This window comes from Pteropus medius, unplaced genomic scaffold (genome assembly GCF_902729225.1).
Source record: "Pteropus medius unplaced genomic scaffold, Ma_sr-lr_union100, whole genome shotgun sequence".
In the NCBI taxonomy this organism is placed as follows: Eukaryota; Metazoa; Chordata; class Mammalia; order Chiroptera; family Pteropodidae; genus Pteropus; species Pteropus medius.
Genome location: NW_024340701.1, coordinates 9786138 through 9814010, shown reverse-complemented (window position 1 = coordinate 9814010; position 27873 = coordinate 9786138). Strand labels below are relative to the sequence as shown.

Genomic DNA, 27873 nt, shown 5'->3' with positions numbered 1-27873 from the left:
TACGATTTTACTTCGTGGCAATTAGGGATGATCTTAACTCCCCCATTTCTCCTTTTTGAGGCTTAAACACCCAAACGCTGGATTTCACACAATCACATTTAAAGTTTACTTCATGGTTTCTCAGGAGCCCTAGGAACCACAGCTATTATCTGTGAGCATCTCGAGGACAACTTTTTGTTCCTGGGACCTAACCAGAGTTAATGTTCAATTACGTTTATTGAATGAATGGACAAATTGATGAAACATAGCTGTTTAATAGGCATAACAATTATGCCATGTAAGAAAAGTGTAGAGCAGCACTTATGTATTTAAATATACCTATGTAATATACTTGCATGTATTTTTAGACATTATGATTTATTGATTGGGATACATAATTTTTTAACAAAGTATAACTGTACCTTTGTATGAAAACACTTCCTACTGAAGAATGATATCCAGACCTATATTAATAAAATGATGGGAAGCACTTAATCCAAGGATGCATTTATATCTATACCCGTATCTCTATTTCCATCTAGTTAGCTTTACCCTTTCAGCTTAATTTCTTTTAATATTTGTCTTAATACTTTTTCTTCATGTTTTTAGTACTAATAATGATAAAGAGTGATGTATACAGGTTAAGAATTCATTATAAATATATCTCCTAAAACACTCCCAGAATTTATTAAATGTTTGTCCTGAGTCACTCTATTTTTCTTGTAACTGCATAGCTGACTACCAGGACCACTCTTCTGCACAGGGTGGGGGGCTTCATGGATGTCAATGTGAATAAAGATTCTGGAAATGTGTAGCCATATGTGGTGGCCCTAGATTACGTAAATTTCCAAAATTTTCATGGACATAACCCTGTCCATAGATAATATATAATTATATATAGTGTACATTAATATATTTATGTGAATATTTTATATTTACGTTGATATAAATATTACCTGAAAATTATAGAGCATGCCTCTCAAGTTAAATCCCTATCAAATTTTAGCATTAAATTAAGAGTCTGTTAAACTATTCCAGTAAAAAATTTTGGTCATTTTAACAGAAAGTGATGTAATAATAGTATATCTTCTCAGAAATTATTATTTAAAGATTGATTTTTTTTTAAACAGAGTCATTTCAGTTTACAAAGAATTTGCATATTCATTATCTCTTGTGTTCCCATATCAACCCAGTATATAAGGTTTGCGATTCTTGCTTTATCAGATTGGTAACTGAAGTTTAGTGAGAGAGAGCAACTTGCCCAAAGTCATACAGCCATTTAGTGATAGACCAGGGATTGAAATTGTTAACACTATTGCAATAATATTTCCACTACGCTACTTTTAAAAAAGAATCAGAAATGCCTTGCATGTGCCAGAGAAAATTCCATGACCTCATAGGTATATATAAAATCAAAGAGGGTATAATAATATTACATAAAAGCTCAAAAGAGTAGAAATACCACCCGCAGAAAACAGAAAGGTCCTTCTGGGAAATTTTATTTTATTATATATTAGATTTTTTAAAATAGATTTTATTATAGGTGGTTTATTGACTCACATTAATTCAATATATATTCTCGGGGTGTCTGATATTGACAATGCATCGAACTGAATACTATGAGAACTGCAAAAATAAGTATAACGCAATCACTGATTTCATGAAATATATAATCTCCAAGCATATGAGTAACTATAATAGCAGGAGGAATGTTATAAATGCCATACCAGATGGATGAGTACAGTGTTATGAGATTTAGCATAGAAAAAGGGGAGGCAACATAATTTTTATATTTTGTCTACATTGAAATGATATTACTCTTATAATAATAATAATAAAAAGACCCATTTGTGTGTTTGTTTTTTAAAGAAGAGAGATTGTTAAGTTCATGGAAGAGAAACAAAGGTATGGACGTAGCCATGGAGAGTAAGGAATATATAGACCAACTTCTTTTTCTTTGTCCAGTGAATTAACAGGAGGAAAAGTAATTACCTTCCCCAGCAAAGTTCCAAGGAAATGATGATACCTGAGGAAAACTAGACTTCAATTAAGATAAACAAGTGGAAGGATTTTTAGGGATGGAGGTTAGGTGGGGGAGGGTTCTTGGCTATCATCATGCACAACCCCACATTTTAAAGTTGAAGAAACCGAGGCACAGATTAAGTGAAGATACTTGCCCAAGATCACATAACCAGTTGGAACATAGACAGAACGTCTGAGGGATAACCAGAGTTAGATTATCTTTATCTAGAGTTATGCCTTTACATAGTAGGCATTCACTAATTCTTTAATGAATAAAAAATTAAATTGGCAATACAAGTTGTTTGATGTTATAAAGACAAATAAAATTATCTGTACTGTATATCTCTGTCTGCTTGACACTCTGAATAACTAATAAATATTTCAAATTTTACATGTCCAATATGGAACTCCTGATCTTCCCTCCCCAGACCTGCTTCTCTCTCAGTCTTTCTCATCTTGTAGATGGCAACTCCAACCCTCTAGTTACTCAGGTTAATAGCCTGTGGATTATCTTTCACGTCTCTCTGTTTCTCCTACCACATAACCATTTTGTCAACAAATCCTGTTGGTTCTACCTTTGAAATATCTCCAGAATCTGACCTCTGTCATCACATTTTTGACCACGATCACCTTAAATCAATGCACAATCTTCTGTCTCCTGGATTACTACAATAACCTCTAAACTAGACCTGGTGCTCCTACCTTTGTCCATGCTCAGTCTATTCTCAAAACAGCCAAAATGATTCTTTTAAAACTTAAGTCAGATCATCACTCCTCTGACCCTAGCTCTAAAATAGACTTTTATTCCACGCTTGAGTAAAGGCTGAAGTCCCTTAAATGTCTCAAATTATTCATAATAACTAAGAAGTACAAACAACCCAAATGTCATCAAATGGATGCATAAACAAAAATGTGTTATATCCATAGAATAGAATAATACTTGGTAAAAAAAAAAAGTTAAGTACTAATATATGCTATGACTTGAATTAACCTTGAAAACATTGTCTTAAGTGAAAGAAACCAGTCATAAATGACCACATATTGCATTACTCCATTTATATGAAATATCCAGAATAAGCAAATTCATAGAGACAGAAAATAGATTAGTGACTACTTAGGGCTGGAGAGGCTGGAGGAAATAGGGAGTGACTGTGAAAAGGTACAGGTTTATTTTGGGGATGATAAAAATGTTCTAAAATTGATTTTGGTTATGGTTACACATCTCGGTGAATATACTAAAACCATTAAATTGTATACTTTAAATGGATATATTTTATGGTATGTGAATTATATCTCTATAAAGCTGTTTTTAAAAACTGAAAGTAATAGAAGGGAGGGAAAGAACATAATAAAAGGAGCAGTATACGTAAAGACCCCAACTTGGGAAGGAATTTAATATCTATAAAGAATAGAGAGAAAGCCAGTATCCCTAGAGTATAAGATCAAGATGAGAAATAAGCTGGAGAATTAGATAAGGACCACATTATGAAATATTTTAAATATTATCATAAGCATCACAGAAAATTTTAAAGGGATTTAAGCAGATAGATGACATAAACAAATTTCTATTTAAAAAACCATTTTGGCTGGTCTTTGGAGAATTAAAAGTGAACAAATGTAGAAATAGAATGAATAAAAGGTTATTTCAGTGGGTGAGGAAGAAAGGATGGTTAAGTGGACACAGAGATAGGAGATAGGTTTTGAGATGTACTTCGGAAGAAGAATCAATGAAAGTTGGTGATTGACTGGATGTAGGCATGAAGAATATGCGCAGATTACTTAGACGGAGACCCATAGGGGATGAGTGTACTTCTGGATATGATAGATTTGAGATGCATTTGAAAACAACTAAGTATATATACACGAATAGTGTGATATATAGTTTAGATTGAGCTCAAGTATTGGCTCTGCTGTTTACTAGCTATGTGACATTAAAAAAAGTTATTTTTTTTCCTGATTCCTTCATTTGTTAATGAAGATAACAATAACTTTTATTAGCCAAATACTAATCTACTAGATTTTTATAGCTTGTTGGTTAAGACCACAGATTTTGGACCCCAACTGCCAGATTTGGATCCTGGTTCCACCAGGGCTATAGTTGTGTGACCTTGGAAAAGTTACTTAACCTCTTGAATCTTTTTCTCTTAACCCCAAATGAGAATGATAATAGCACATATCTCATAGGGTTGTTAAAAGTACATGCATTAAATAATACATGCAAAGTGCTTTCGGCTTGGCATATAGTGAGGGCAATGTAAGTGGTAGCTATTACTATTATCTCACAGGGTAAACACGAGAGATGAGATTATACACATGAAAAGAACCAGCATGTAGCAGACATTCAAAGAATGTTATGAAAGTTTCCTTCCTTGTTTTTCTACCTGAATTTTGTCTTCATGGAACATTTAACTTTTATCCAGGTTAGATTGACCTGAGATACTCCCTCAGTAGGGAGAAGCCCACTAAACTGCTCGACAGATTAAGATGGGAGCTAAAGGTCAGTTAACATTGCCAGAAGAGAGGAAGATGGAGAAATGGTTGTCTAAGAGGGGAGAGACAATCCAGGTTGAGGAGACAGAATGGATATAGCAAATATGGACTTCAGCTTAGACAATAAAGCAGACAGTGAAATTCCTGAGAAAAGTGGAGTTGGTGTGGGACATTGGCTGCTAAGAGATGAAACCCCACAACTGTGTCTTTTACCTGATGAATAACAACAAAGCAGCCTTTCTTAAGTGACGACTCCGATTCAACAATATCTAAAATTATCATTAACTCTTTCTGAGGTCTTTGTGTGTCATTCCAGTTAGTCGTTCTTTCCTTCCTTCCTTCCTTCCTTCCTTTCCTTCCTTCCTTCCTTCCTTCCTTCCTTCCCTTCCTTCCTTCCTTCCTTCCTTCCTTTCTTCCTTCCTTCCTTCATCTAATCATTTATTCAGCAAATATTTGCTAGGCACTAAGTAGACTAAAAGGAAAAAAAAGACAAAAGTTTGTATTCTAATGGAGTTCGAAGTTGGGTGAAAAAGAAAGGAAAGAAACAAACAAGTAAAAAAAATATATATATATATATATAAATTTTATGAAGACAAATAAAGCTAGGGCATCAGGAGAGATGTGGACATGATGAATAAGGTAAAGTCTTAAAGAAGGAGAACATTCCAGCATGGGGACCTTCAGTGCAAAGGCTTGCATCTTCCTGTCCCTGCCATTGTGTATCTCATTTTCCCATCCTCTAACATTTAAAGAAAAAAAAGTTTCTATCAGACTGAGGAAGATAATATATTTAGCAACTCAATGTATTATTTTCTTAGGGCTGCTTTAAGAAATTAGTACCAACTGGGCATCTTAAAACAAAAAAATTGTGTTCTCTTATGGTTCTGGAGGCTAGAAGTCCAAAATCCTATAGGACCACATTCCTTCTGGGGCTTTAGGACAGAATCCACTCCTTGCCTCTTCTACTTTCTGGTGACAGTCCCAGAATTTCTGGCTGCGTCACTGCAATCTCTGTCTCCATCTTCATATGGTCTTCTCTCATGTGTGTCCACGTCTTCTCTTCTGTCTCTTATAAGAACACTTTTTATTGAATTCAGATCTCACTTTGGTAATCCAGGATGATCTAAATTTAAGATCCTTAACAATTATATCTTCAAAGACCCTTTTTCAAAATAAGGTCATATTCACAGGTTCTAGAGATTAGGACATAAACACATCTTTTGGGGGGTGACCACTCAATCTACTACACTCAGTAAAGGTGTTTTAGTTCTCCTTTGCCCTTGATGTAGAATTCCTCACATTCACCATCTTTTTTTCTCCAAGTTGAAAGGTGTTTTTTAGAAGTGTTTTTTGGGGGGGAGGGGATAAGGGGGAGGTAGTGGGAAAGGTGGTCATGCAGAACTGAGTGAGGTAGATAACTAAGATTTATATGAGATAGAGACGTTCAGATGGTCATGGCCGTGAATGTGCTCCAAGGCCAAGGTGGGATTGGCATTTGTTTCGAAGTTGGGATGACTAAGTAGATTAAAGTCTCAGAATAATTATAAACTCGCTACTGGCCAAGCATCAAATGCATAAATTTAATCTTTTTTAACAATCTGAGAAATTGAAGAAATTCATCCATTTCTCCCTTTTCCGTTCATATCACACATAGCTGTTTCCTTCCTTATTCATGTTTCATTCATACTTTTGTTACTCTTTTATAGTTTAAGTATTTATTGTGGTATGACATATATGTAATAAAGTAGAAAATCTTCATATTCACATATTAATTTCACACTATTAAATTTTATGTATGTATAGACCCATGTAAGCACCACCCAAATCAAGCACCCAGAAGGCTTACTCATGCCTCTTGCTTGGTTAATAACCCTTCCCCAGAGGTGATCATTATTCTGAGTTCAATCACCATAGACTAGTTACCTATTTTTGAACTTCTTATAAAGCAATACAGTATGTACTTTTGTGCCAGTTTCTTTTCTCAACAGTATGTCTGAGAGATTCATCTATGCTCTTTTGTGTAGATGCTGTTCATTCTTTTTCACTGCTGCATAGTGTTCCACAGTGTGATATACCATAATTTATTCAGTCATTCTCTTTTTGATGGGTGTTTGTGTTGCTTCTATTTATGAGCTATCTTGAATAAAGCTGCTGTCAACCCACTTGTACAAGTCTGCTGGTGGACATATGTTTTCATCTTTGTTGGACATATCCCTAGGAGTAGAATTGCTGGGCCAAAGCATAGGCCTAGCAATTTTTAGTAGATATTAGCAAAGAGTTTTCCAAAGTAGCTATACCAATTTTCACTATAGTTGGTCCACATCCTCACTGACACTTGATATTGTCAGGATTTTTAATTGTAGCTTTTCTGATATATATATAGTAGTATTTCATTGTGGTTTTAATTTGCATTTCCCTAATGACTAATGATGTTGAGCTCCTTGTCTTATGCTTATTGGCTGTTCATATATCCTAATTTGTGAAATGCCTTTTCAAGACTTCTCCACCACCCTCACTCTCTTAAATTTTTTTTTTTTGTTGTTGTTGAGGGGTTGCCTGTGTTTTTCTGATTCAGTTGTAGTTCTTAATATATTCTGGATATAAGTCCTCTTTGTTGGTACATGTATTATCCTAATCTGTTCTAATTGCCTTTTTTACTTTCTTACTTTTATAGTTTAGCTATAAACAAACTTTTTTTGTAAAGGGCTAGATAGGAAACATTTTAGACTTTGCAGGCCATGTGATCTCTGTTGCAACTACTCAACTCTGCCATTGTAGCACACAAGCAGCTGAAGATAACCATGCATTAAATGAATAAGCATGGCTATGGACAAACCGTAATGAAAACTGATATATCTTCTTTGGAAAACTCCAGCAATATCTACTATAAAGACATGTAGCAGGGTGAATTTAGCCCACAGGCTATTTATTGTTTGGTGACCTCCAATGTTTTTATAAATATAAGTTCTTAATTTTAATAAATTTTAATTTATATTTCTTCTTTTGTCATTAATATTCTTTAGTCCTGTGTGAGAAATCTTTGTTTCATTCTAAAAGTTGTATTTTATTATTCACATTTATGTCAATGATCCATCTAGGATTAAGTTTTGTTTATGGCATGAAGTAGAAGTTTTACATTTTTGTTTCTATGTACTCGAGTTATTATATACTTGTTACAATTTTATTATGCAGCTATGATTTACCTGCTCTGCAAATTTTCCCTGATGGCCCTATGTCGAACTTATAATTCTCTGCTAGTCATTCATTCAACAATTACTTTTGGAAGGTATTATATACCATGCTAGGTATAACATTTTGGCTTTTGTCTAAAGAAGATTGTAGTCTTTTGAAGAAAACAACTAAGTCTTCACGGTAAAATGTGATAACTGCCAGGATAACATTGCAAGTAATTTGTTTGTTTTTCTCCTACTAGCATGAATTCTAGTATAGAATAAGATACTCATGAAAATTTGATGAGTTTTTAAATGAGTGAATAAATACAGTGAATAAATACACAAATACGTATACAGTCAATGCATATACAGAATATGCATACGTATGAATTCAGTAAATAATACACATAAATGTATATATGTGTACACACACACACACACATCCCTTCTATTCCTTCGTCCCAGATATACACAGCTAAAGTACCACTTGGATAAACCACTAATCTTTCCTTTAAACAGAGGACAAAGTTTATTCAATCTAGATTAATGATTAAGGTCTTGGCGGTTCTTGTATTAAACTGCGTAGGTTGAAATCCAGATTCTATTACTTAGGAGCTGCGTAATCTTAGACCAGTTACTTAACCTACCTATGTCCCAGTAACCTCATTTTGAAAATGAGAAAACCTTCTTTATAGAGTTGTTTAGAATATTAAATGGACTCATACATAAAAAATGAATAGATGTCTAAAGGCTCAATGAAGACAGGAGTTTTTGTCTACTTTGTTCATTGCCATATTCCTAGCTCCTAGAAGAGTGCTTGATACATAGTAGGTGCTCAATAAATGTCTGTCACATGAATGAAAAATACCCAGATCAGGAAAAATCTCATTACCTGTGGGCTATTGTTATTTCACGTATGATGTGAAAGTTCTGAATTATTATTCCAACTGTTCCCCATTTCCCAATTACAGCAATTTTTCACTTTGGGAGTCATAGTATTTTTCTATAATGACACAAGGTGGCAGCATTGGTCTCCTTTTGAGTTATCAGCGTCACTAATTTGACCTGTTCTAAGGACAAACCAACATTTTTATTTGCAAGTTTTTCCATCCATTCTCGATTCTTTTCTCTCTCTCTTTTTTTTGAATGAACATTAACTGAATTATCGTAAGGTTAGCTCTAGCTGCCCTAATTTCTTGCTAAAGAAAAGATTACTGCTTGTAGAAAGGTAAAAATATTGACACGAATGGAGGCTGCTTTACAGTAACACTACCATTTGGTGTTCTTTAAGTAACAAGTAACTGCTTGACAAATAATGAACCCAAATCTGCCGTGATATGAGGTGCAACAATGTTATTCCTTTCCAAGTTTACAGAAAAGACAAAACAAAACTTCTTTTCCTTTGTCTTTTAAATAGAGTCCACACTAATTCTGTAGTCCCTCTAAATTACTCCGTGAAACCACTGTTAAGAAGTAGACATTTTTGAGCACCTTTGAGGGTGAGACCTTGTGGTGCAAAGAAAAAAAAATCTCAATTTAGAAATTAAGAGATTAGAATTTTAGTGGTGCTTCAAGAATCTCCTTACCTTCAACTTTAGGCAAATCCCTTATTTTTCCAAAATTCAGTATCTTTATTTCTAAAACAAAGCTAATAATCTCTGCTTTACCTACTTGAAATGAGATCAGTGAATACCTTTATAAACTGTAAAGGGCTCTATTTTACACTGCATGAGCTAATGTTAGAATCATTTCTACTTTACCTGTGGGGAAAACCAGTTCTAACCAGTTAAATGGGCTTGTCTCAATTTTCTCATCCATAAAATAGGCTAATGATAACAACTCCACCTACTTCTGTGAGTTGTAAGGATAAAATAATAATTGTGAAAGTGCCTTGAAAATGAAAGTACTCTCACTTGTACAAGATGATTAGTTTAATCAAATGAATTTTCTTGAGTTTCGCAATCTCGAAGAAAACAATGTGTAACTAAATCGTCGAAAAAAAAGAAGCATGCCACAATAGAATATACAGATGTCAAATGATGTACACTTGAAAATTATGTAATTGTATTAACCAGTTACCCCAATAAATTTACTTAAAAAATGAAAATAAATAAAAATAATTAAAAAAAAGAAAGAAAAGCATGCTTGAGATTTACCACTTTCAGAAAGCTCAAGAAATTGCACATTCAAAAAAAGAAATAGAGATGCTGAAGGTGTTATTGCATTTAGGATAAACAAAATTAAATGGTTAGACTTATATAGAGTATTCAGTTAGTACTTGATCGATGCTTTTTGAATATCGGTATTTAAATTAGGTATATTGAGAAATAAAGTGTTCATTCAAAATATTAACATTCAGCTAACACTTGTCAGCTGCTTATTGTGTACCAAGTATTTTCAAATGTATGATTTCATTTTTAATATGATAGTCCCCAGAACCAGAGAAAAATGTCAGCTCGATTTACAAGTTGATGAAACGGAGATTCGGAGAAATTGCTCAGCTTGCTTCAGATCAAACAGCAGATGCAAAGTGGTCACACCTCCAATCCCCTGCTCCTTCCTGCCTTTTCTCTGGCCTGTTACTGCAGAGGCCTCTATTCAGTCCTCAGGGAGCACTCATGATACAGAATCCAACACTTAACAGCAGCAAGCCAGCAATTTTTGTTTAGTTAAAACCAGAGGTGGAATGTAAATGTAAAACCAGGGATTTTAAAGAATCTGGATAAGTGGATACTTAGTAGCCAAAACTTACCTCTCTTCTTAAGTGAATTTCAATGGCTTTGGAAATTTGGGCTCTTATCTTGCTTGGGACGATACACCTTTATGCAAAGGGACCCAGTTATCTCCTCCTTGAATATTTCAAAGCCGATTCATGTCTTAAAAAAAAAAAAAAAGAGTAATTATTGAATGTTAGGAGTTAAAAAGAGAAAAGTAAATTATAAAGTAAAAGAGATCTTAGAAATTAAGGCCATTTAAATCTCTTGGGAGGTATCAGTTATTTAAAAATGATGTGTTGCCACACATAGTAAGTTAATCTTTTTTAAAAAAGGCATTTATCCCTGCTGATGTTATAGTTTTTATACAGACTAACAAATCCCTTATTTTCCCCTTATTTTTCCAAAATTTAGTATCTTTATTTCAGAAACAAAGATAATGACTAAACGTCATTTTAGGTGTGACTTCGGGATTTCGGTAAGCTATGTTTACTAGAAATTTTACTTACTTAATTACTTTCAAATGATACCATTCTAAACTATCAAGTCTTTTCTGTGGCATTTTACTTACTAGTTAGATTGTTCACTTTGGAGGTTTAAAGCAGAGGCCTTCACATTTATATATCTGGTAGGCTGTTTTATTTCCTGCTCTCTCAAGAATGATATTGACACTGTATTTATGACTTCTTCAAGTCGATTTAATGAGTGCCTGTAGTGTTCTTTTTCTCTGAAGAGTAACCCAAATATAATGCCTCTTTGCATACCTATACATACATCTATTAATATTATGATCTTTTTGTTATGAAAAAATAGCCCTTGGAACCTTGTAAATGGAAATATAAAACTCTCATTTAAACATTCAATGATTTTTCCCTTTCATTCCCTCCTGAAATAATTGATTTTCACCCTTCTTAATAGTTAGCTGACTTTAATCCAGAGAATCTTAAAGTAAAGTGGATTCCTAGTATTCAATCTAGTGCTGGCTAAAGTTAATCATACCTTGGAACTTTAAAGAGATCGACAAGGATTGCTGAGTTATAGTATCATTTCTCCACAATAACAGTCTAGCTTTTAAAAATATATATTCTTAAATTAATAAAAGTCATTTCACAGATAAGGAAAAGCAGATAGAAAAGGTAAAGGGAGGTCATTAAAAACTTCAAATAATAGAACAGAGTAGTATCCAGTGGAATATAAGTGGCCTTCTGAGTGGCACAGATACTCCAGGTCTTTGGGAGCTCCAAAGAGGAAAAGATCAGAGTGGGGCGTAGTTTCAGGAAGGCTTGCACTTAACTTTTAAATTGAAATTCCAAAGATAACGTTTGGTGATTTAGAACTTGAAGGAAGATTATAATCACAAAGAGGGTTGGGTGGGCAAGGGAAGGATCCTGCAATCCCCGAATTCCTTTTCGAATGTCAACAGTGATGAAATCGACCTTATACCTTTCTTCTATTTTAAGATTTCAAGAGAAGATTTTTCTCAACGAAAAACTATCTAAGGAATCTGTTCTCTTAGGAATCCAGAATTTTACGTACTATTTGAATTGAGACTGTTGAGTCTGATCAGCGGTTAGATGTCCCGGCTTCCACACTGCCTTGGAAATTCAGTTATTCTTTATTCCAGAAGACAGTGATTTTGCCTTTTTTGTCAGCCCCACTTGTTATCCAATCTGGACTTGAGCTTAATTCAGCAGCCACCAAACTGTGTGCCAGGTACTGGGAAGATAATGCGAGGCATCTATAGAGTGGACTAGTCTTGACTATAACACCAGCTTAGACTGTGTTCAGTGCTACAAAGTGTCGAAGGTGAAGTTAATTCTGTCCAGGGGTCAAGAAAAGGCTCAGAGAGAGGGTGACATTTTGGAGGACCCTAAAGCAAGAGAAGCTTTTTGGGAACTAGAGAAGGGGAAATGGTGTTCATTACAGGTAGAGGGAGTAGGAGGGCAGGGGTGCGTAGTGTGAAAGGACAGTTTGAGAAAGGGCAAGTGACTGATGGTGCTGGATATAGGGTTACTGAACCCCACAACAAGTCCGTGTAAGTATATCAAAAAGCTACAGAATGCATACAAAGAGATATCTGGAAGAAATGTTTACTATTGTCCACTGTGTGCCCACTTATCTGCTAAGCACTACAGAAGATATAAGGGAAGGCCCTTTCCTTGGGAAGGTTTATCTGGAAGAGAAATTAAGTGATTAAGTCACATAAAATAATTTAAAAATAATGACAGTCTAAGGCAAAGCATTATGTTGTCCCAAAACTCAAGCTAAAGATGATACCCTTAGCCAGTACTCCTGCTGGCCTGGCTCCCTCCATCCCCATAGTGGTACTGAGGTACATATGGGTACATCCCCATAGTTCAGCTGAGGCTGGCTGAACAAGCAGAGGGGCTAGAGAACTTGAGACTTCTTAGCCCCCAAAACAGAAGTAAAGATTATGGAACCCATACGTAGTACTTCCTATGTACCTGGCACTTTTCTAGGTGCTTACATTAATTAACTAATCAAATCTTAATAATTACTCTATTTGGGAGAGTCATTATCTCACTTACATGTGGGGAAACTGAGGCACGGAGCCAAGATTCAATCCCACAGAGTCCTGCAGTCTTTTTCATGTTACTGTCCTTAGAATCTAGCACAGTATACGGCGCTGGGTGTGAAGATCTTAAAAACAAACAAACAAACAAAAAACAGTTTTCCCTGAGTATTATCAGAATAATGAGATTCAAATGAAAATAAAAACTTGAAAATAAAAAAGGCTTGAAAGCCCCAAATTTGTAAGGGAGGAGAAATGCATTTAGCTGTGCAGCCTTCACTTTTGCCTGACCCAAGGCCAGCAAGAAAATGTTTCTTTTCATTTACATATATTTTTTCCTTTTGTGACAATTTGGTGTTTCTGAACGCTAGGGGCTCCCGGATTCTCTGAGAATAACTTTTCCTTTTAGAATTTTTTTTAAGGGGGCGGGGGCGGAGGGGGGAATGTGGCCTTAATTAGCCTACGTCTTAGGCAGCTTAAGGAAGGGGCCGTACTTTCTGAATCCCTTCAGAGCCAAGTAAGGAGGTCCCTCTCGTTCCCTCTCTCTTTTTTAAAGGACCTCATGAAATAAAAGTGCAGAAAACAAACCCAAGGCGATCACAACAGCAGCCGCGGCGGCAGCAGCAGCAGCAGCAGGAGGAGGAGGAGGAGGAAAAGTTGGAGTTGGGGCAGGCGCTCTGGAGTGGCTGAGCTCCGCGCAGCTCCCATTCATTAAGTCACCAGCCGCGGAGGAAGGTGGCGGAGCGTCCGCGCTGCCCACTCTCTCGTTCGCGCAGTCAGACACACTCAAGCCCAGCGCGTCCCGAGCGGCGCAGCTTTGCAAAAGTTTCTGCTGGGGATTTGGCTCTTTTCCCCTTGGACTTTCGAACGATTTGGGGTTGAGAGAGGAAAGAAAGCCGAGGTACACAGGGTGAGCAGAAAACACCACCGTCTGCATTTGGAAGAAGGCAGCGAAATCGCATTCTTGTCGCGTCCCAAGCCGGTCCCGACCCGTGGCTCTCCCAAGCGGCTTCGGCCAGGAGGCGATCCCGGCATCTGAGTGTGTGGCTGCTGTCGCGGGACGTCTTCGCGGGTCAGCAGGCTCGCGCCGCAGCCAGCGCCATGCAAAACTACAAGTACGACAAGGCGATCGTCCCGGAGAGCAAGAACGGGGGCAGCCCGGCGCTCAACAACAACCCGCGGAAGGGCGGCAGCAAGCGGGCGCTGCTCATCTGCCTCGACCTCTTCTGCCTCTTCATGGGTGAGCCCGGCCCCGCTGTCCCTCGGCCCCTCGGCTCTCGGCGCGCGTCCCAGCCCGGCGGGGTGCCTGCGCGCGGGGCTTGGCGCTTCCTTGCTGGCTCCGGGCCGCCAGCCCGCCGCGTCTCCAGGCAGCGCGGCGCTGTCAGCCCCGGGGCGGCCCCCGCAGCCTTCTTGGGGAGCTTTCGCGCCCCTCTGGCCCCCAGGCCCGCACCCTCCCGGCTCCCACCGACTTCCCGGCCTGCACATGAGTGTTTGGTGGTGCTTAGGCTTTTGCGGGCAACTAAACAGGCTCCTTAAAAGCCGTCTCCACTTGGAAGGGGTGTGGGTTCGCCCTTTCAGAATAGGGGAGGTTGGTTGAACCACGATCTCGAGCAGCTCATAGCTTGTTTCCCTCCATCCAAGTAAAATGGATCTCCTGGAGCTCCGGGCTCCTGCCTGGGGCCGAGCTGCCCTTCCCCTGACTGTATGTAAACATCCAACCCCTTCCGCTCTTGCTGCCCGGACCCGGCCAGACCTGCATGCTGGCCTTTCAACTTGCTCCTCTCTCAACATCCACCCGCACCCCGCCCCCAGACCCCGCAAGGGGTTTGGAAAGTGCTCTCTAGGGGCTTTCTAGCGGGGTACCGATTCTGCAGTCACTTAGGCGCCTGCTACGTGCTAAGTTGTTAGGTTTAACTAGCCTTCTCCCTGACTCGGTGCATTGCGAGTGAGGAGCCCCGTTTTACAGATGAGGAAACTGAGGCAGTAGGAAAGAAAAAGCATGGTCATGTTTTGGGACCACAATTAATTGCACCCCAGAAAGTTGAGGCGATAGTCCACTTCTTGTTTATCAAATTGTTTGGAAGCCACAGCTGAGAAGAGCGGTGGGAGTTAAAGGAATTGGAATGAGAGAGTAAAGAGGATTTATGAACTCGGTGCGGGGAGGCAAAAAGCTATTGACATACATCTACAGGAGTTCCAAGATTGAAGTCAGCATAGAAAAAAAAAATTTTTTTTAAGCGAATCATGGTGTAATGGAAAGTGCACGGGACTTGTCATCGGGACACTGCCACTCTGCCCTTGTTGGGTGTGCCACCCAACTGCCTCACTGGCCTCAGTTTCCTCATCAGTTGAGTAAGTGGGTTGAACTAGATGCTCTCCAAGGCCCCTTCCTGCATTAAGAACTCGGATTTGGTCCAGGAGCTGTTCTGCCAACTCTGCTAACTGAAGGAACATCTGTGTTCCCAATTCAGTTCCCTTAAAATAGAATTCCTGCACAGAGACTTAAGTCCCCTTTGAAATGAATTTGTCCAGGCAGAGTGTGCAAACCAGAGACTTCTTGGGCTGGACTTACACTTCCTCTGTTCATGACTTTTTGTTGCAGGGTCCTTACCTAGGTCTATCAGTCATTGGCTTTCCTGATAGTAAAGTTTGCCCATAGTAAAGTTTGAGTCAAAGAAAGATGGGGCTCTTAAGAGTTTAAAAGTAAGAATGCTCCCCTTTAGATACTGAGAGAGTTTAAGGTACTCTGTGCAAGGGAAGAAAGGTGACTGCTAAATCCCATTTCCACCTCTTCAAAGAAATTCAATTTAAAGATGCTATGTAAAGGAATTGTCACTGGGGGGCCTACCTTCCTGAAGGCTGCTGGCTTATTATGATGCACAGGGAGAAGATTGATACGTAAAAGTCTCTGCCAAGCTATTGAATTTTTAAGAGACCCTCCCTGGTCCTAGGGGAGAACAGGGAAACACTAAACACATTGAAGCTGTTTGCTGTAAACTTTCCTGGGGCTTCCCAGTGTTTACTGGCATATTCGGTTGATGGTAGGGTAAGCTCTCTTTTGACTGCTGGTGCAGTGTACCCTCTTACCTCCTACCTTGTGATTAGGAAAGCAGCGCTAGAATGAGCTTGACAGCCTTTGTACAGCTTCATTGCTCTCCTCCTCCTTTCCACGCTTCTGATTTCAGAAGGCATTCCCAAAGGATGGATGGTGTCTTCTTATTAAAGAAAAAAGAATTGTGAAGGAATTTGCAAAAAGACACATCTATCAGCTATATCGTAGCAAGGGACACAGAAACCCCAAGCCACTCTGCTGTGCATGGAAGGTGTAAGTTAAGTGTATGTTCGCACGTTTCATTTCTTCACCTGCCCGGACTACTCTGTGTGCACCGCCCACCCCAAGCTGGTACTCTAAACCTAGTTGTTTATTTTGTTTACTCACTGTTGCTCTGTTTGAATAAGTGATTTGTTTACCTCAAAAAAAGTAATAAGGTAACAGGACCTTGTATTTTATTATAAGAAGCACATAGCTATCTGGTTTAAGGTATGTGTCTTGCCATTAAAAAACTATGTCGACAAAGTCATTTTCAAACTGATTTATCAGTGTCTCCCCTATGCATAGGCCTAATTACAATATCACTAATTTAATGCCTCTTACACCTTTAATAACAAAAACTGTTAGGTAAATACTTGAGAAATTTACAGGAGAACTCTATTTGGCTTCCAAAAGAAAATTAGTAATACAACATGTGATTTTAATATTCTACACACCACAGGCCTAAAAAAAAATTGTTTCTACTTGGTTCACTTTTTGCCTAAGACTGTCAGAATGGTTTAATTTTTATATAGTTTATTGATCGTATGGTCTGGATTACAAGGCACTAATATATTAGAAAGAGAGACATAGTTTTCTATTTATTCTCTCACAGGAATATATACCAAGCTTCATCTCCTTGTATCTGGAAAAAATAAAAGCTGATGTGCTATGTAAGTGTTATGTAAGTGGAAATATGCAAGCAGTTTAACTTGTTCCACATACCTTTTTGGAATGTTAAATTCTTGGTGAAGAAACAAAAGTCCACTCTTGTTTGAAGGTCAAAAGAATCTGGTGTCAGAAAACACCAATAGAAGTTTACCTCCCACTGAATAGCTATCTTTTTTTTCCCTGCCTTTACCAACTAATTGCTTTTATAAATACAATTATGAATCTTTGTGTGGTAGTTTTTCCAAAATCAATTTTGTTTCCCTTGCTATTAAGTAATACATACACCTCCTTTTCTCTGTGCATTGGTTCTGGTGTATGAGGTTACATGAGAGCAGCAGAAAATATCATAAGCAAGAAGAGAGGAGCACCTACTACTGTCTTTCCAAGCTCTGTTAGCCTCTTTTTAAGTATAAACTAGTTTATATACTCTTCACTGTAACCCTCAGGAAGAGATTATCTTCATATCATAGATAAGAAAGCCAAGTGTCAGAGAAGGGAAGGACTGAGATTCTTCCTGAAGCTGACTCAGGTTGATCCCTAATTCTCAGCGAGCATCACTCAAGTCCATCCCCCTTTCCTTTCCTACCTGAAGAATCCCAAAGAGCTCAGTTTGCAGAATAAACAGCCTTTCTACATTTCTGAGTTACCCATTTGCGCTTGAACAGATGGATAAAGGCAGTTCAGCTCTTCTGGTATGTGGTACGGCCCATTCGCTCCCTGGCATTGTTTAGATTTGGGGCTAGTTCTAGTACTAAGTAATTTCCAAATTTTGAGGGTACCATCTTACTCCATGAGACAGTGGTTCCAAAGAAAGAACACAACAATCAGTCCATGGCTGGAGCACAATGTGAAAAATTGGTAAATCTATCTTAAGCTTCCATGCCCCTGCCTTTCCTCATCCCTGCCCCTTTCCCTAGATACGTTTTGAATGCCTCTTTCCAACCCATGCCCTTTGATGGGTAGGCATTTTTAGAAAGATCTAGCTTTTTGTTCTGTGGACTTTATTCCAGCCCTTCATCTTCTGAGTCCAGTGAGCTCATCTGAAAAGTGGTGATCAGAATGGCCACTTTATTACGTTGCTCTGAGGATCAGAAGAAATATTAGATGTGAAATTTTTTTTGTCATCCCTCAAGATTTGAATAAATGTAAGGGATTTATAAGCTGGAGCCTTGCATGAAGGTTTTGTGATCGTCTTCAAATATCGTATTGCAGAATCATTGGTATCTTAGACCATGAAATGAATATTCAGTAATAATATAGTGAAGACCATAAAGCATCCACTTCAAATAAGATAATGTCACATTTTCCCAGGAAGTTGAAGACAGCTGATTTCCATTCATTATTGATCAAAACTTTTGCTGAGAAGGCAGCCCCTAAAATTTACCAGAATTTTTGAGCCACCTAATCTTCACAGTATTCCCTGAGCCCTCTTTAGAAAAGATTCATTTGTACAGACTATTCCTCATTTGACTTTTGATACCAGAAGGTAGGTTTAGCTGAGCTTATGGTTGTGATGGGAGATGTGTGAAGAAGCAGGTACTTGGTCAGGTTTGGTTTGAAAGGCCTGACTCCTGTGCGACTCCCTACTAGGAAACACGGTTGGTGGGCGGAGTATCATGAATAAAGGGAAAGAAGCTCAAACAGGTAAAAATATAGAATTGGGGTGGTCAGCAACCATACTATGTACTTTAGTGGTTCCAGAGCGTTTTCGGACCTTTCTTGTTTTACAGTTAAATAGTCGAGATAAAATTTGAGAACTGGTTCCATATATGGGATACATAAAATCATCACTTGTTATTAAACTATTCACTTTTAATAGTGAGAGAGAGGCATTGTGGCGTAGTGAAGAGAATGAGAGATTTGAGGCCAGAAGCCTCAGGTTCCAGGTCAGCCAATGCCACCATCTAGTTGCGTGGTTTTGGACAGGTAGGTTTCCTATGGATCTGTTTCTTTTCATTGGTAAAATGACTAGACGGGTGGGATTATGTCTGGCATCTAAGGCTGCCATGCAACATTCTGTGACAGATTTCTGGAAGAGAGGAAAGACACATTTGTTGTCTGTCTAACTCATGCATGCACTCTGCTTAGCTCTTCATTGTACATTACTTCGGGGAGTTGTCACAACAATGCACAGCCTAAAACAGTGAGTTCTGGTCTTGTACTGCCACTACGTTACTGTGCAACTTTGGGGAAATTCACTTGACATGTCTGGGCCTCAGTTTCTTTATTGCAACAAAGGGAAGGGATCATCTAGATCATCTCTTGGACCCCTTCTAGCTCTACAATTTTATGAGTCTGCTGGTAGGTATTGTGATGTAGAAACACAATCATTACTTCTCTTAGACCATTTTAAACTGTTACATTATTTACCAGAGAACAGCATCTGACAGTTATCTTACAATGATGTTCATTCTGGAGTAATAGTAAACAGTTTTATTAGAATTACTCCAATATGCTGAGAAACTGGCTAGATTTTTCCTTGGCTGGATGTGCCCTTTCACCTCTTGTGAAATCTATAGTAATCATAAGCAAACTAGTAAACAAGGTGATTTTTCCCTTTTTGTTCCTCAGTTATTATGTTCACTAAGTATGTGTTTTTAATAACTTAATAGGTTTTGATAACATAATCTGCAATGTGAAGCGCAAAATGTAGAAACAGATTTTCATTAACCGGTGAACCACCTAGCTGAGTATCCTGCATGGGTTGAAATAAAGAAGGAAACTTCCATTTAGGTGGTAAGCCCTGCTAACTTTCCTAGGATAGTTGAAAACCTCTATTTTTCTCATTGTCCAGAATGGCTAGTTTTTTTCCTTTGCTCCTTCTCCCCTAACTTTTTCATATGCTTAAGAGATATACCATGGGGATATAGCTGCCTTTGGGGTAGACTGTTAAAGCCAGAATTGGTGGCCTTTTCCACTTTTAACCTTTTTAATTTCCTGTCCATTTTAGATTCTTTCTCCCTTCCTGCGTAGCTATTTGGGCTGGCAAACCCAGCTGGTGACAGCATGATGCTAATGAGACCATAGTCAAGGCTTCTTCCTTGTGCAGGCAGTTATATTTATGAAGAAACCCTACCTTGTGTGTCAGTATAATTCAGCACACATTATTTGAGGAGTAATCATCTATTTGGGGGATGGCTACTGTGTCAGTATTTCACAAATTCACCTATTAAGGACACTCATCTGGTGTGAAATACAGATGCTCAGGCCTTTTCCTGGGAGAGTCGGATTCAGTGGGCTTTGGGCCAGGGCCTGAGATTCTGTATTTTATCAAAGCTTCTGGTGATTCTTATCAGGCTAATTTAACAGCTGATGTCTTAAGGGCAATTGACTTAAGTAGAGGGCTTTTTGTCCCTGCACTAAATGTTCTGGCATTTCCACATTGTTAAGTTGTCTGTACTTTTTTTTCATTTGTGTCCAGTGCACCTTTCTTTCTCACTAAAGATGATCAAGCTTGTCACAGTTCTTTCGAAAGAAAAAATTACCTTTGGGAGCCACCGTGAGGTCTCCAGTGATTTTTTGTGCCAGGACGCGATGGTGTCTCCTAATTGCTGAGAGACTGGGGTTTGTTTTTATTTCAAAGTTCTAAACTGTGTTCTAGGTAGTTGAAGTTGCCAGCCAAGTGACTATTTTGGATAAATGAGATGTTAACTCTTATAAATATTTTGAGATATTGAAGTTTGTATATGAGTGAAAAGTGAAAGGAATCAATTAGATTCCTCAACAAAGGCTTTAAAAGACCAAAGTTAGCTTGACAAAGTATTGAAGAAACAATATAAGCTTTGAATTCACCCAGAGATGGGTTTGAATCCTGACATAAAGCTAAGGCTCATAGGTGTGACATGGGCAAAAATTATTTAACCTTTCCAGGCTTCAGTTTCCTGACCTGGAAAAGAAGCAAGCCAACCTAGTGACACACTTGTGCAGTGACGCTCAGATGAGATCATGGATCTGAAAGCACTTGGAAAAGTTAAAAAGCACTATGTCATTATCAGGTATTATATTGCTACTATTATTCATAGTAATAGTAGTAATTTCCTTTTCTTCCCAGTGTCCTCACTCAGTAGTTCTATGGAATCCTCTTTCATTTTTTTGGCAGTGAAGTTGCCTGAAATATACGAGGAGAAAAAATTGTGAGGAGGCTCCTAAGCGAAAACCAGGCAGAGAGAACACAAATGTTTTCCATTAGCTGAAGAAGAGCCGTGGCAGGTTTCTGACCCTGTCTAGAAGTCACAGTGCAAGAACCTCAGTAGCCTCTGGTGACTGCATCCTCCCCCTTTGAAAGGAAGATGGCCATATTATCTTAAGAGAAAGACAAATAACACCTTAGCAGGGTGAGAGGGGATTTGGACAAATGGTCTGTTTTAGCATCAACTCTTCTCCGTATCTTTTGACAGCCCAGGGGAAAACCTAACTAAATAAAACAGCTGTGATTGAAAATGGATCAAAATGATTGTTTTCCAGGGCACTCCACTTATTTGCTGAAGAAGGGACTAACTGTTCTGGTTATCATTTATTATTCATGCCGACCATTTGGTACAGATATTAGGTCCCTCTTATAGATGAGACAACTGCAGCTCAGAGAAGTTATATAACTTGCACAAGGGAACCCAGCTAGTAAGTAGTCACCAAAATTTCCAGAGCTCTTGTTAGCTTAGCTTGCTACCCACTTATCGGTGCAGTTAATGCAAAGGAGATTCACTCTTTTCTATTTCATTCAATTTCGTTTATTTCAATTTTATTGAGTCTGAATATGTACAGGATGTTCTATAGGGCTCAGTAGAGGACACAGATTTGAGTCTTAACTCAAGGATCATTTTGGACAGTGGAGGAGACAGTTTTACATAAAAATTACAAAATCTCTTGGAATGTGCTGATTGAACCTCTCGGTGGGTGTAATAAAGAAAATACCATCAGAGCAATTCTTCATTGCCTAGATTCATAGAATTAGTAAGTACCTTGATGATTTCATTATCAACAATACCAGGGTCATTTTTTATCTTAGTCACAAAAATGGCCCTCTAAGCAAGGGAAGGTTGGGAGGTCTGAGGCGTAAAGCACAGGCTTTAGAGTCAGATGGGAGTTTGCTTACTATTATTGGTTTTATAAACTTAGGCAAGTTACCTAATATCTTTGAGGCCTCACTTTTCTCATTTGGAAGATGGGATAATATACGTACTGTGAAGTTGTGAGGCTATGCCTGGTACAGAGAGTGGTACATACACCCTCAACAGGTGGTAGCTACTGTCAACACTGTTAACGCAGCCTAGTCGGTGCCCTTGATTCGCATATGGTGAACCTCCGGGCTGGATTGGTGAGAAATGCATTGTCCAGTGACAGTGAAAGAGAAGGGCTTAGAACCAAGGTCTTGGCTTTATACCATTTTGCTTTTCTGTTGTTTACTAGTCAGTTTGAAATTTGATATCATTGGTGAGTCAGTTCTCCAGAGAACTAAAGTCTCTTCTTTCTCTTGCCTGTGTCAATTAAAAGGGAAACAAGACAAACAGGTTTTAACTTTTAATCCAATCAATGGATAATAATTGAGTGAGGCCAGAGATACATGGGACAAATTTGAAGAAGTAGGCCATTTTCGATATATCATTTTTCTTCTGACTGGCACATGTTCTAGAAATAGCTTATTACCAAAGATAGCTGTTAACTGATTTGAGCCTGAGCAGTCACCATCAAATGATGTATCTAAGGAAGAAAGGAAGAGAACCCACATTTTCAAAGTTTTTACCTTTTAAAAGCATCTTCACCACCTCTTGAGGTAGAAATTAATTTGACTGAGGAGGAAACTGAGTCTCAGGTTAAATAATTTTCTCAAGGTCATGCATTAATTGGCTGTCATTCAGAAGAAATCTAGCTGAGGTTCTCAAGCATCCTTGTGAAACTATTCTTGTCTTCGGGTTAAATTATAAATTATGATCTGCATTAAAATTCTCAAATTTAAAACAAACCAAACAAAATAACAGAGACTCATTTGGAAATGGTTGAAAGGAACTTGTTGATTTCTGTGTGCTTTGAAAATATACATTGCAATCAGAGTATTGGTGGTAAGTGTGTTTTTGAGGTTTGTCACAAATTAACAAAATTATATGCCTAGAGAGTTTTACAGAGAAATGCAAATCAGCATAAGCGCCTTGTCATAATAAGCACTATGTTTTGGTTCCTGTTTATATATCCCTAAAGCACATAATACATATGATTACATTGACACGAAGGCAGCCATTCTCATTGATGGCTTCTTATATCTGGCTCCCAAATTAGTCTGTGGTATCAATCATATAATTTCTAGAGAGCCTATTTAATTAAGTCTATGTTTGTATCTGTCTTTTAAATATATATCTTTTGCAGATGTTTCTTGGGCACCTATTATATGCCAGGTACAGGAGGTTCCTTGCTCTTTAAGAATTCCCAGGCCAGTGAATGGGAAACTTATGCGTAACTACGCACAGGAAGTGATGCTGACTTTGGACTGCTAAGGGAGGGACTATAACAGTGGTGAGGAGTAATGAAGTTTGCTTGAAGGCATGGAACTAGATCTTGCAAGGCAAATAATAGCTCACAAGCCAGGAAGAAGGGGAGATTATTGCAGCAGAGGGAACAACAGGTGCTGAGACCTAGAAACTGGAACATTCTTGGGAAGGGTGAGTAGTTGGAGGTTGGAGTGTAAGTATTGTGTATTTGCACTGAGTCGGGGAAAGAGAATATTGGAGATGATGCTGGAGAGATAGGTTGAAGCCAAATTATAAAGGGAGGCTGTAAATGGCAGGCAGCTAAGAAACTTGAACTTTATTTTGGAGGACCAGCAGAGCAAATAAAGTTTTATTTTTGTTTTCATTTTTCTTTTATTATGGAAAATTTAATATAGAAACCAAACACAACATATAGCTAGGAGTGGAATTGCTGGGTCATATGGTTAACTTCATGTTTAACTTTTTGAGCAACTGCCAAACTGTTTTTCCATAGTGGCTGTACCATTTTAGAAATAACATGAGGTTAGTTAAAATAATGTAAGAACAAAATACAAAAGTTTGACAGACAACATTTGGATTAACATATTCATGAAAAATTTTAAAGTGGGGATAATCTAATCTGATTCATGTTCAGAAACCTGGGTTTGAGGGGAGGAAAGGACATGTAGGAGGGAGACCAGTTAGGAAGCAGGTGAGAGCTGAACCTAAGGCATTGGAGACAGAGAAAAGAGGTTACAGGTAGTTTCTGATTTCCTGGTTGGAAACCTCTGAACTGTGGTGATGCCACTCCCTCCACAAACAATTCAGATGCAGTGTTGATAGAAGACTTAAATGAAATCCATATTACAGGATTAGTAAATGCTTCTTCATGTTCATTAGAAAGATGAGGCTGTAAGTTACCTTTTTTTCCTTTTTGCTCTAAAATTTTTAAATTTCTCAAATGTCACTTAAAATACATGGGCTATAGGAAATCCTCATGGTTTAGAGAAATGGTTTTTCTTCCATTGTAATGATATTTAAAAAATAGTTTTATTGACATATAAATCATTGTACCGTACAATTCGTTTATTTAAAGTGTACAGTTTACTGGCTTTTAGTATATTCAGAGTTGGGCAACCACACCACAATCGATTTTAGAGCATTTTCATCACTCCAGTAAGAAACCCATACTCGTAGCAGTCACTCCCCATTCACTCTCTTCCTCCCCCATCCCACGGCGATTACTAATCAGCTTTCTTTTTCTATAGATTTGCCTATTCTGGACAATTCTGGTATAAGTGGAATCATATATTGTGATCTTTTATGACTGGCTTCTTTCAATCAGCATAATGTTTTTAAGATTTGTCCATCTTGTGTATATTAAGCATGCATCAGTACTTCATTTACTTTTATTGCCAAATAATATTCCATGGTATAGACATACCACATTTAGTTTGTACCTTTATCAGTAGATGGACATGTGGGTTATTTCCACTTTTGCGCTATCATGAATAGTACTGCTATGAACATTTATATAGAAATGTTGGTGTGGACATACGTTTTCAATTCTCTTGAGTATAGATACTTAGAGGAGTTGTTGGATCATATGGTAACCCTATGTTTAATGTTTTAGGGAACTGCCAAATTATTTTTCATAATGTCTGCACCATCTTAGAATCCTATTAAGCTTGATTAAAATATGTAAGGAAAAAATACAAAAGTTGTACCAAAGACTTTTGGAATTAACATATTCATGAAACCACTATAGTGTCACTTTATTCTTAGGGGCATTTTTTCACAAAGAAACAAAGTTTTTAATCAATTTAGTAGTGTCACTTGGTTTAAAAAGAGTGAACAGGGAACAATATAGCTGACCAAGGAACAGATGCTGGGTGATCAGCCAGATCCACTCTCCTACTGAGTAACATACTTCCTCAAACCAGGGTGTGACAAATGGATTGCTGCCTCAGCAAATGAAAAAATTCTTGGATCTTCAGAGTTCCTTGAAAACAGCTAAAAGTACAAATATTAATATTAAAACTTACATATTCCTAGGATCTGCTTTACAAGATTTTTAAGACCATGAAATAGAACTGTAGTTCCTGGTAAGGTTGGTTATTCACACATTTCCCCCTGGATATATGGCTGTATACATAATTATCATCTCAAATTAAAATTACCATGTATCTTTTAGACTCATATGCTGGATGCTTGGGGATATTAAAGAGTATAATACACGCGCACAAACCTTTAGAAATTAATTGGACCGTCAAGTTGTAAATTGTACTTAAAATTGCACTTATAAGTGCATGAAAAATTAAACCACAAATATTACAAAAGGGTGGGAATAGGCACTTACTTTTATTATTAAGAACTTTAGATCAGCGGTCCCCAGGGACTATTGCTCCTATGAGAGTCTAATGCCTGATGATCTAAAGTGGAGCTGACGCGGTGATGCCAGCGCTGGGGAGCGGCTGCAAATACAGATGGAGCTTCCCTAGCTCACAGGCTGCTTACTTCCTGCTGTGTCACCTAATTCCTAACAGGCCACAGACTGGTACTATCTGCAGCCTGGGGGTTGGGGACCTCTGCTTTAGATGATATCTAACTTACTTTTTCCAGTAACAGAAGAAGTAAATGTCAATAATCTGGGTTTGCAACTCAGAGAGGGTAAATGATTTGTTCAGGTTCACATGCTCAATATGTGTTGAGGCTGATGTTTGAACTCAAGCCTGACTAAAACAATGACCATTGCTAACATTTATCTAGTGCTAGCTTTGTACCTATCTATGGCTTAAAAAGTGTGCATGCATTATCTTATTTAACCTTCCCAGTGAGCTTATGAAATCTTTATTATCGTCACTATTTTATTGAACTGAGGTTCAAAGAGGTTAAAAATAATTTAGCAAAGGTTATGCCAGCAGTGAGTTGGAGAGTTGAGGTCAGACCTAAGAAGTCTATCTGGCGAGGTCATTCTTAACCACTGGGCTCTACTGCTTATGCTCTCCGAGTGTCTCTGAATATCCAGTTTCCCACCACAACTCCATGCTGGCTTTCACATTGGCAACATGTGATTAATTGTCCAAATGAATGAGACTTGTGATTCTCACTCTAGGTTCTCTGGACCCATAAGTCTATCAGGGCAATCACAGTCATCTTATGCTCTTTACTTCAGAAGTATCTAATGCGTACTGTATGTTTCCCAATGATTTACTTACTCACACTAACTCAGAGCATGAGCCTCTGCCTAGACTAGACAAAGCGTCTTCATTCTGCTTGTCATTTGAATGTGGAATGACACCTGTCAGCTTACTCTGGGCTTGCTGGTTATTTCCACAAATCAGGAGATGGGATTGGCACTTTCTACGCTTAAAATATGGTAAACATATTTTACTTGGTAAATAAAGATGTCTTCCAGACATCACAGAGGGTCAAGAAGGAACTGTAAGCGGTCTTTGGTGATAAAAAGGTGGGTCATCCTAGAATGGACAAGCCGCTTTGTGAACATAGAGGAGAGGAAGACCACTGGACCCTGGGAAGGTTTCCTAAAGGAAGGAGGGACTCGAAGTTAGCCTTTGTCCCTCAAACCAGGCAGCAGTAATGGGTCGCTGTGGGCTTGACCTGCTGTCCCTGAGGTTTGGTGTAACCTTTGGGTCACATCGAGAAATTTTGAGCTTCTCTGGTTAGTGGCTGCAGATGCAGCACCTTCATTAAATGCAGTAAATAGACCTTCCACTAGTAGCCTCTTCCCCACAAATGACCCACATTGTTGTAAAGTTAGCAACCACTGACAGGAAGTGGCAGAAATGCTTCTCAGCCACACAGTGGATTCCATTAGACACTTGCCCGAAGTAGCTGTTTTGGTCAGTTTGCCCTGTAGGTTTCTAGGGATGAATGGCCTAATACACTATTTCTCATCATTACATTTGTCTGGCTGTCATCTTGGCCCTAATGCATATTTTGATTAAATGCATAGTGTCTCCTTTCGAAGGAACTGCACATACTGTGATCGTGAGAAGGAACTTTTGGCCGGCTGAGATTTTAAAAATATTTCCGAGGTGTTACCAATTTACTTGAGTCTTTGATTTAATGGGCTTTTCATTTAAATCTGTTTAGAGAGTGGTTCCAATGACGCGGTAGGAGGGATGACAGGCTCCACTCGCCCTTGTAAACCATTGCTTTGGAAGGTCTGTACCTTGGGCATTATGTAAATGCAGAATTCTCAGGGGCTGGCTAGGAAATGAAAATATACTTCCTGGGTCAAAATATTCAAAATACAGGGTTTTCTATCCCAGGGGAAAATGAGTCATCTTGATTTTAGATTTAATTTTCCTAAGGCCATGATGGAGTTGAAAACCCTTTAATTATGATTTTGCCTTAAATGAGTTGTTTATGGTTATGCTGGCCTCAGCTGTGAGATCTAAGCATTTATTATTAGTTAAAAATCCTTTTCACTGAACAGTTCTACCAAATGATAATGTATGCATCTGAGAATGTGAATGTAAATATCCTTTCTTGCTTC

At 38.2% G+C, this 27873-nt stretch overlaps 1 protein-coding gene and 1 long non-coding RNA gene across 2 annotated transcripts in view; one reads left to right on the top strand and one right to left on the bottom strand.

The window, feature by feature from the left end:
• Positions 1 to 5273: 5273 nt before the first annotated feature.
• Positions 5274 to 12784, bottom strand: LOC120621726 (uncharacterized). Its single transcript, XR_005658269.1, has 3 exons — positions 11915 to 12784; positions 10417 to 10540; positions 5274 to 5559 (listed from the first exon to the last, which is right to left on the bottom strand). It is a non-coding gene; the product is annotated as an uncharacterized LOC120621726 (long non-coding RNA).
• Positions 12785 to 13510: 726 nt separating this feature from the next.
• The window catches only part of PLPP3 (phospholipid phosphatase 3), a 78027-nt gene continuing 63664 nt past the window's right edge, over positions 13511 to 27873 (top strand). Inside the window, exon 1 of the mRNA XM_039887299.1 lies at positions 13511 to 14151. Coding sequence (XP_039743233.1) covers positions 14013 to 14151 — 139 coding nt within the window. The 5' untranslated portion in view covers positions 13511 to 14012. The remainder of the gene's footprint in view (positions 14152 to 27873) is intronic.